This window comes from Miscanthus floridulus, chromosome 14 (genome assembly GCF_019320115.1).
Source record: "Miscanthus floridulus cultivar M001 chromosome 14, ASM1932011v1, whole genome shotgun sequence".
Taxonomy (NCBI): domain Eukaryota; kingdom Viridiplantae; phylum Streptophyta; class Magnoliopsida; order Poales; family Poaceae; genus Miscanthus; species Miscanthus floridulus.
The window spans coordinates 63,246,180-63,256,217 of record NC_089593.1 but is presented as its reverse complement, the minus strand read 5'-3'; the positions used below and the strand labels follow the sequence as shown (position 1 = coordinate 63,256,217).

Here is a 10,038-nt window from a genome sequence, read left to right as displayed (position 1 = left end):
CTGGTTTGGCCACAACCATAGCAAAACCTCTTCTTATTCCTTCTCTTCCCATCACCGTAAGTCTTCCGGTTGCTCTTCTTTTTTATAAATTTTCTAAAGTTTCTAATGATGAGTGCAACTTCTTCATCGAACTCTTTTTCTTCACTTGAGGAATCATCCTTCATTTTCTTCTTCTTCTCTTGACTAGAGGGTTTGCCTTCATGAGCTTGAGTTGCCTTTAGGGCTGCATTCTTGTTGTATCCCATTGCATTATGATTTTGATTGTGAGCATTTATTGCATCTTCATCTAGACACTCATGATGCTTGAGCTTTGAAAGAACTTCTTGAGGTGTCATCTCATCATAACCGGGCCTTTCCATGATCATGGACGCTAGCATATTGTTCTTGGCTCTATAGGTTCTCAACATCTTTCTAGCAACCTTGTTGTCATCCCATTCGGTGCTTCCAAGAGGTCTTATGCGGTTGACCAATGCCATAAGCCTATCAAACATGGATTGTGTAGTTTCATTTTGCGAGAACACAAATATTTCCAATTCACCATGAAGCAACTCAATGTTGCCTTTTCTCACTCTTATCTCCTTCAAATGACACTTTCAAAGTATCCCAAATTTGCTTTGCACTTTCTATTCCATTTACCTTTCTAAACTCTTCCGGACTTAAGCTTGACACAAGCAAAGCTATGGCTTGTGCATTTTGATGGAGATTGTGCACTTGTTTCAGAGTTATCTCTCTATCTTCATCGGTAGGAATCATCACACCAACATCCACAACTTTCCAAAGTCTTGCGGCAATGAGATGCATCTTCATCTTATAGGACCAATCGGTGTATCTCGTTCCATCAAAGTGAGGTGGCTTGCCAATGTTGACGGAAGGGGTATGTAGAGGTGAACCTTTGATGAGTTGTCCATAGTCGAAGTTCATGCTTGAATATATTCCCTTTCCATGAGCATGCTCACCGGCTCCAATATCACTAGTGGCATCTTTGTTTGCTTCATTTTTGCCACTTGTTGCATCATTCTTGCCACTTATTGCATCATCAACCTTCTTGCTCAATTCTTCCTTCATCTTGCTCATCTTATCTTACATCTTTTATATTTTATTTTGAAAGAACTTGACTTGAGCAGCCATCAACTCTTCAGCTATCTTCTTGGCCATCTCGGTGGCGTCGGCTTGCATCTTGTCGGTCTCTGACATTGTTTCTTCTCACGCGGTGAAGCGCTAAAAGAAGACCTTGCTTTAATACCAATTGAAAGGATCTAAACAATGCCTAGAGAGGTGTGAATAGGCATATCTAAAATTTTTTGCGTAAACTCAAAGTCAAATATCAGTGACAGTCAGAAGTTCTGACTGTTTGGGCAGGAACTTCTGGCAGCCGAAAGTTCCAACGCAAACAGCCGGGAGTTCCAACACCTACGTGAAATTTACTATAAGTGCTAAAATGAACTTTGAGTAAAAGATATCTTACAACCCCACTCCCTAGTGGTAAGGTGAAGTGTTGGGGTTGCTCCTTTGACGCCGGAAGGTCACCACTCCATAGATTGAGTCCAAACCCTAATAGGAGAGTTGGAGAGGAAGACAAACTAACAAGAACAAATATGATAGAACAAATCACAACAACAACAAGCACGCGGGACACAAGGATTTATCCCAAGGTTCGGCAACCCCACAAAGGAGCTCCTACATCCTCGATGTTGAGGTGACCACCAAAGTCGGAGTCTCTTCCACCTCCTTGCCTCTCTCAAAGCAACCACAAAGGTTACTTGAGATTTTCACTAAGAAATCAAGGGTAATACAAACTTTCCAAGGCTCTTCCACGAGATGGAATCTCTTGGGTGATGCCTAGCCGGGTAGGGTTCCAAGAACCCAAGAGTAATAGACGCAAATCCAACAAGCTTGACGAAGAAATCAAGTGCTCAAGCTTGCCAAAGTGATTCTCTCACACAATCCACTGCTTTCACTCAAAACCCTAGGGGAATCAAAGATTGGAGCAAAGGAGAGAGGATAGGGGTGCCTTGAATGCTTGAGAGTTGTTTTGGATGAAGGTTGGTGAGCAATGAATGAGTGGTTCATGGTTAGAAGAGAGGAGAGAGCTATTTATACTCATAGTGAAATCCAATCGTTTAGATCTGGGTCAGAAGTTTCGATGCAGATCGCCGGAACTTTCGGCCCTTTTGTAAAACACTATTCAAGGCACAGTCAAAGGTGGTCAACACAACTGGAGCCGGAACTTCCGGTGGAACTCCAGAACTTCTGGCAGCCGGGACTTCCGACTCACGTCAAAACTCCCGACCAAGAACCGAGCCAGGGGGCTAAGTCCCAAAGCGTCGGGACTTTCGGCGGGAGTCGGAACTTCCGGCACCTGGAACTCCCGACTCTCGTCGGGACTTCTGACGGGCGAGCGAGCGTAGGCGGGCTAACGGCTAAGTCCTCAAGTGCCAGAACTTCTAGCACCAAATGCCAGATCTTCCGATGGCCGGAACTCAGTCCAAGAACTATATCTAAGTGTTCGTGAGGTGATTTTGTGTCTCTCTTTTGATTTTATTTTTATGGTTGAGCACTCTATCTTCCTCAGACCACCTAAACTTGCATTCCTCTTTATAGTACGGCATAGCTAAACCCAAAACAAAATTAAAAATGCTTGAAGCGCGCTTTGGGTTTGTTCGCCTTTTGCACTTGAAGAATTGAGGGATACCATTTCATCTTAAATCAACTCTTTGAAACTTTCAAGAGACTAAAGCTGTAATATATCTCATTAAGATCTCATTAGTCCCTAATTTGGATGTCATCAATACACCAAAACCCACATAGGGGGCAAATGCACTTTCACCATCGTTCGGTGCATCATCGGGGACTACAAGAACAAAACAATGTCTCATTAACAACAATTGTAAGAACATGCACAAGTCAAAACATATTTTGAAATCAATTACTCACATAAGCGACGCAAATGCCTTTGGAACAAGACCATCTCCCTCTTATCCTCGGCCTCCTTAAAGTTATAGGCCTCCTTGTTTTGTCGCTAGAAGCTCATCAACTCGGTCTCGTTATTGTAAAAACTCAACTGTCAACCGGTCACTCGAGGAAAGTCCTCTAAAATCCTATTACGGGTCTTCCATAATGGCATCTTTACCCCGTACCTCATCCTCACCTCCATCTGCTTCTCCTCCCGCATCCAACGCTTGCTCTCTTTTTCGAGTGGCGAATGTATCTTCAGCCTCTCCACTAACTCTCCACGACCGGTGAAGTCCTCCCAATTGCATGTCCTCCCCACCTAAGCAAACACAAAGCAATGAGCAAACAAACAGGTGGCCTATGTTCATGTAGTAACTTCACCGGTTCAGTCAACTCACCCATAACTCAGACGGCCCTCCATAAGCATTGCCACAGTAGTATCTATATCCTAATTTAGACAGAACAACTCCTTTGTGAGCCTTGATGCCACACTTGCACTTACGGTCCAGCATCTTTGTGCATGGCCATGGCTTAATGCCTGCTTGAAACTCTGCAAATTCATACTCTGAAGGCCAGTGCGATTTGGGTCCATAGTTGTACTCCTCAAAGTCACAAGATGGGACCTCTCTCTGCAAAAAACAAATGTTCCAAGTGTAACATTGTATGTGCAAAACGCATACAAGCTTAGAGATAGATTGTTTTTATGATCACTTACATAATCTGACAATCCACAGCGATAGAAGGCAGTGAATGCTCCACGTAGGCTGGGAGTAGTTAATTGCGTCGACACTCCACAATAGCATCTAGGAGGATTGGCTAGACGGCGCAAAGCAGCGTCAACCATCTCCGCCTCTGTCATTTCCGGAGGGTTCGGTGGCGGCGGAACCCAACGAACATATTCTGCATATGGAACACTCTTCCAGGGGTCATAAGGAAACAACATATCAACGGCTCAAACATTTCATCGTCATCAATCCACTGATAGAAGATGCATCCCTCTTGGTAGGCATCAAGTGTCAGGGGACGTTGCTTAAGTTGACAACAGTAGAAAGCACGCCCAGCTGACGCGGGATGCCTTGACTGCTTCACAAATGCCGGTAACCCACGGTAACACAACGGTGTTGGCTCTGCTGGTAGGAAAGGACCTATAGCACCATGATCCTTCGGATGGTGCACGAATTATTTGTCATTTGGAACCGCCATTGAACCTATTACAAAGTAGTTCAACAAAGCAAAGATATGAACCAATACTATTATACAGTTCAACAACAATTTCCATCGTAATCATCTCTATAATCATGTAAACCCATGAAGCCAAACCCTAAAACAAACTTATTGAATGTAAATGATGTCTATACATACATAGTCCAACTCATCTATACATCTAATCAACACAAAAATACTTGAAATCACACACTTCCAAGAAGGCTTACAAACAACACTCCAACCCATATTGTTGTCGAAACCAGTGCGATCAAACCCTAATGCAGTGCCAACGAAAACCAATCAGAAAAATCATACAAGTTCAACAAGTACATCATGAACCATAATATATTAAACATGATTAGCCGAAGAAACTTTCATTAAACCAAACAAAAGCCAGTATTGCACTCGGCAGTGTAAACCAGAGCAGTATAAAAACATTAGCTAAACAAAAAAAATAACAATAGAGGTGAGGGAGTCAAACCTCATGCACGGGACCGATCAGATCTGAAATGCAAATGCAAACTTCATCTAAGACAATTAGAGGATGGGAGGAAGAGAAGAGATAGAACACTACTGCACCATGTCATCTCGAGCTCGGCCAGAAGAGGGGGAGGAAAAACGAGTTGGGCCACGACCTTTATATGGGCGTGGCGCGCCAGCTCTGTCGCGCCTGAGTCGCTGACGCGATAGGGCGGAGCTCACGGTACGTCACGCGAGCATCGGTCAAACATAATTGCCACGGTGGCTCAGCTTGTCGCGCCATCGCATGTGACGCGACAGCGTGGTACAGTCGTGCCAGGAACGCTGGCACGGCCTACTTTTTTAGAGTAGTATTAAAATATTGTTTAAAAATATTAAAAATTAAAAAAATTCCTGCCCGTCCGCCCATGTGACGCGACGCCGACGGGATGCGGCGACGGCCACGCCAAGGCGGTGAGATTCCGATGGGAATGGTACACAATAGCCACACAGCGACGGGTTGCTCGTGCTTTGCCGGGTGCAGCGCTAATTCGGCTAAGCAGCATCCTGCCATGCCAGAGAGGAAAGCGCTCACTCTGGCAATTGCCGGCCTCGCATGCTTCGAGGCAAGGAAAATCACCCGCCTGCTCTATGGCCATTGCCAGACCTTTGACCGCCCGGCCATGTTCAGCTTCAGCCTAACAATGACGTGGACACGGCCCGAAGAGACTGACCGACCGACCTCCGATCAGAGCACGTTAGGTCATTAAGCCTCTGCTAGCCTAACTAGCAAGAAGACAAATCCCACCGAAAATATCTGATATATAATCTTAAGAAAAAATAAAACAAACAAAATACGAGCGAAATACACACAAGCAAATACCGAACCAGAATAAATAATAGCGTAGTAGTATTACTTAGCGCTTGCCACGATAACATTGTTCACCAACCGACCCACCAACCGCTTGCCACGATAAAATTGTTCACCAACCGACCGACCAACCATCACGAGGTCCAAAAAATAATTAACCACCACAAAGTTCCAACCAACCACGGATAAACAAAGCTACTAATAGCGCGGACACACCGCGACGACGACGATAACTCGCGGCAGCCGAGGGGCTGCAGCAGCACACAGGCGCGAAGCCGACTGACACGAGCCGCTTAGTCGACCTCCTCGATCTTGGGGCCGGGGCCGCCGCTGCCCGCGGGGGCGTCCTCGTCCATGCCGCCAGCGCCGCCCATGTCGGCCCCCGCGCCCTGGTACATCTTGGCGATGATGGGGTTGCACAGCGACTCCAGCTCCTTCATCTTGTCCTCGAACTCGTCCGCCTCGGCCAGCTGGTTGGCGTCCAGCCAGCTGATGGCCGCGTCGATCGCGTCCTCGATCTTCTTCTTGTCGTCGCCCGCCAGCTTGGACGCGATCTTCTCGTCCTTGATCGTGTTGCGCATGTTGTACGAGTAGTTCTCCAGAGAGTTCTTGGCCTCCACCTTCTTCTTGTGCTCCTCGTCCTCCGACTTGTACTTCTCGGCGTCCTGCACCATCTTCTCGATCTCCTCCTTGGACAGACGGCCCTTGTCGTTGGTGATGGTGATCTTGTTCTTCTGCCCCGTCGTCTTGTCCTCGGCGGACACGTTCAGGATGCCGTTGGCGTCGATGTCGAAGCACACCGTGATCTGGGGCACGCCACGGGGGGCAGGGGGGATGCCGGACAGCTCGAACTTGCCCAGCAGGTTGTTGTCGCGGGTCCGGGTCCTCTCACCCTCGTACACCTGGATCAGGACACCAGGCTGGTTGTCCGAGTAGGTGGAGAACACCTGCTCCTTCTTGGTGGGGATGGTGGTGTTCCTCGGGATGAGCACGGTCATCACTCCTCCAGCAGTCTCCAGACCAAGGGAGAGAGGGGTGACATCCAGCAGAAGCAGGTCCTGCACCTTCTCGTTGCCCTCACCGCTAAGGATGGCGGCCTGGACAGCGGCACCGTAGGCAACAGCCTCGTCAGGGTTGATGTTCTTGCACAGCTCCTTGCCGTTGAAGAAGTCCTGGAGCAGCTGCTGCACCCTGGGGATACGGGTGGAGCCACCAACAAGGACAACATCGTGCACGCTGCTCTTGTCCATCTTGGCATCCCTCAGGCACTTCTCAACGGGCTCCATGCACTTCCTGAACAGGTCCATGTTGAGCTCCTCAAACCTGGCACGGGTGATGGTGGAGTAGAAGTCGATGCCCTCATACAGCGAGTCGATCTCAATGGTGGTCTGAGCAGTGGAAGACAGAGTCCTCTTCGCCCTCTCACAAGCAGTCCTCAGCCTCCTGAGAGCCCTCGGGTTGCCAGTGATATCCTTCTTGTTCTTCCTCTTGAACTCCTGGACGAAGTGGTTGACCATCCTGTTGTCAAAGTCCTCACCACCCAGATGGGTGTCACCAGCTGTGGCCTTGACCTCAAAGATACCTTCCTCAATGGTGAGGAGGGAGACATCGAAGGTACCACCTCCAAGGTCAAAGATGAGGACGTTCTTCTCGCCAACACTGGTAGCCTTCTTGTCAAGACCATAGGCAATAGCAGCAGCAGTTGGCTCGTTGATGATACGCAGCACATTGAGGCCAGCAATCACCCCAGCATCCTTTGTGGCTTGCCTCTGTGAGTCGTTGAAGTAGGCAGGGACTGTCACAACAGCATTCTTGATCGTGCTGCCAAGGTAGGCTTCAGCAATCTCACGCATCTTGATGAGAACCATAGAGGAGATTTCTTCAGCGGCAAACTGCTTCTCCTCACCCTTGTGCTGGACAACAATCATTGGCTTCTCACCAGGCCCAGGAATGACCTTGAAGGGCCACAGCTTGATATCGCTCTGGACAGAGGCATCAGAGAACCTCCTGCCGATGAGACGCTTGGCATCTGCATACAAATGCAATCATGTCAGATATGCATTCCAATACCATACAATTTGAAATGTAAAAGAAATCATCCATCAGTTAAATAAATCTTTGATCAATCAAGTGAAATATAATAATCCAGAGACTACCTATAACTAATAAAAAATTCACATCAGTTTTCAGTCAAGATACCACTAGCAGAAAGGCCAATCAAGTGAACTCCAATAATAATAGTAAGACTGTATTCAGAAAACAAATTACACTAGCTGGCTAGCTAGCTAAGAAAAAACAAAAGACTATATTCAGAAAACAAATTACACCTGGCTGGCTAACTAGCTAAGAAAAAACAATCATCAGTTTTTTCAGTCATGATCATTAGAACAATCAGAACATGTAAACGGGCATATAGTAACTGGAAACTCATAAATGAGCAACCAGTGTCGCAAGATCCGTTCCCCCTTGTATTCTGCCATGTTTTGAGACACACAATCACAAAGAATGACTGCAAGTCAGATACCAAATGGCATTGACTACAACAAATTACACTAGAAAACATACTCTGAATGCAATAAAAACTAAATTTGCGGTGCAATCTAAGCCGAAAGATGGTGATTTTTGTTGCAATAATCACAGTGATTCAGGAAATGGGAATTTGCATCACAGATTGCACATAAAAAATACAACAACCAACAAATAACTATTTAGACTTTAGAGTACTGCTGACTTACAAGATACTATAAAACTGACAAAAGTTTACAGTAAAAATGAAATGTTAAAGAGAGATCAGATGGTAGTGCATGACGTGATCATCACAATGAATGCAGATATCTCCTATGTTATGATATCATCACTTCTCCCATTAAAATTCATCTTCTACAACTCTAATAAACCTCAACCACAGACATGATCAAAATATCAGAGCAACAAATAGCAGTACAACATTTTTAAAAGATTGTAACGATGCTTGATTTTTAAAAGATTGTAATGATGCTTGATGTGCAGTTGCCAACTACCAACCATAAAAGCTAGAGTACAATATTAAACTAGGGGGCCAATATTTTCTAGTAAAAGCAATAGATTAAAGCAATGAGAGATCAGATGGTGATGCACAATGTTGTCATCATAAAGAATGCAGATATCTCGTGTGGATATAATCTCATCACTTCTCCCATTACTTAAACCAAAAGGAAACTAAACAACAGATCCAAATGCCATCTTCTAGTCAAGTTTTCCATCTTGACATGACTGGAAGAAAAAAAAATAGCACAAAATTAAAAAAAAAATTAAAAAAAAACTGAACTCTTGATCTGCAGTTTCAGATTGAAAACCACAAAAGCTATTCTAACATAGCTTTCCATCACTGGTATCAGTGGAATAAAGCGCTTGGGGTAATTGTTTCATCATCAATCTGCCAGCTCAAGAGTTGACAAATAGTACTCCAGAACCATCCGATCAGAATTTCAGTACTGAGTAGGTGCCAAAAATTAACAGATCTAACGCTAACAACAGACCAAAAACACATTGCATGGATCTACGAAAAAAAACATGTATAAAATTCCATGTCAGGTAATATAACACTATGCAGTCGGGCTGTCAGGCTACACAGTCTTACAAACTAGCTGATCGGACAAACAGAGACAGATCCGAGTCCAGCAAGAGTAAAAATAACTATGCAACTACTACTACTACTACTACCAGTCACAATCGCTTTCAGATCCGACCGATCTAAACAACAACAAGCTACAGTGGATCGGATCTGAGCAACTTTTTACGACAGGAAGTTATACACAATCAAATCACGCACTAAAGTAGATCCAGCTAAACTGCAGTGGTCAGACCAAACCACTAACCACGGTAAACAAAACGGATCTGAGCTGGAACAGGAGTAAGTAAAGAGCCGAGAACGAGGGTGTGCTCACCAAAGACGGTGTTGATGGGGTTCATGGCGACCTGGTTCTTGGCCGCATCTCCGATGAGGCGCTCGGAGTCGGTGAAGGCGACGTACGAGGGCGTGGTGCGGTTACCCTGGTCGTTGGCGATGATCTCGACACGGTCGTGCTGCCACACGCCGACGCACGAGTAGGTCGTGCCGAGGTCGATGCCGATCGCCGGCCCGTCGCCCTTGCCGGCCATCTCTTCTCGCTCTCAGCGGTCGCGACGGTCTCGCAGAGGACGGGAGGGGACTGGCGGCGGCTGTGGGGAGGAGCAGGGGACTAGGGTTTCGAGAGGGAGACGGACGGACGCGGGGAGGCAACATTTTATAGGGGCCAAAGGGCGCGTCAGCGCGTGGGCTGTGGTGTTCTAGAATGTTCCTGGGCGCGTCGTGGGGAGACCCGAGCCGTTGAGATGCGATCGTGCGGCCGAGGGCGCGTGGCGGAGTCCTTTCCGCGGTTGCCTTTCGGCTTAGAGCGGGTTCAAACGGCTCTTTTTCCCTTTCTTGGTTGCTTTCACATGAGTAAAAGGAATCTTTGACGACGGGATGGGCTGTGATCAGATCTCGGCCCAAGTCATATACCATAAGTGCTGGCCGGCTTGGAGGCCCG

General features: G+C 46.5%; 1 protein-coding gene, 3 non-coding genes and 2 pseudogenes across 4 annotated transcripts; all 6 read right to left on the bottom strand.

The window, feature by feature from the left end:
• Positions 1-5,510: 5,510 nt before the first annotated feature.
• LOC136505902 (heat shock 70 kDa protein 4-like) lies at positions 5,511-9,730 on the bottom strand. The gene is made up of 2 exons (XM_066501029.1): positions 9,415-9,730; positions 5,511-7,517 (listed from the first exon to the last, which is right to left on the bottom strand). The coding sequence occupies exons 1-2, from the start codon at positions 9,626-9,628 to the stop codon at positions 5,782-5,784; spliced, it is 1,950 nt and encodes a 649-aa protein (XP_066357126.1). The 5' UTR covers positions 9,629-9,730; the 3' UTR covers positions 5,511-5,781.
• LOC136506325 (small nucleolar RNA F1/F2/snoR5a) lies at positions 7,885-8,024 on the bottom strand. Its single transcript, XR_010771535.1, has one exon. It is a non-coding gene; the product is annotated as a small nucleolar RNA F1/F2/snoR5a (small nucleolar RNA).
• Positions 8,083-8,164, bottom strand: LOC136506283 (small nucleolar RNA Z196/R39/R59 family). Its single transcript, XR_010771498.1, has one exon. It is a non-coding gene; the product is annotated as a small nucleolar RNA Z196/R39/R59 family (small nucleolar RNA).
• On the bottom strand, positions 8,273-8,353 carry LOC136506274 (small nucleolar RNA Z195/SNORD33/SNORD32 family; annotated as a pseudogene).
• On the bottom strand, positions 8,584-8,665 carry LOC136506276 (small nucleolar RNA Z195/SNORD33/SNORD32 family; annotated as a pseudogene).
• On the bottom strand, positions 8,807-8,908 carry LOC136506311 (small nucleolar RNA Z194). Its single transcript, XR_010771525.1, has one exon. It is a non-coding gene; the product is annotated as a small nucleolar RNA Z194 (small nucleolar RNA).
• Positions 9,731-10,038: the final 308 nt, after the last annotated feature.

Bases quoted from the DNA above. Each gene is read 5' to 3' on its own strand.
- LOC136505902 (XM_066501029.1), bottom strand. From the start codon at position 9,628: ATGGCCGGCAAGGGCGACGGGCCGGCGATCGGCATCGACCTCGGCACG. The intron at 7,518-9,414 runs GTGAGCACACCC...ATTTGTATGCAG, and splicing joins CCCCATCAACACCGTCTTTG to ATGCCAAGCGTCTCATCGGC.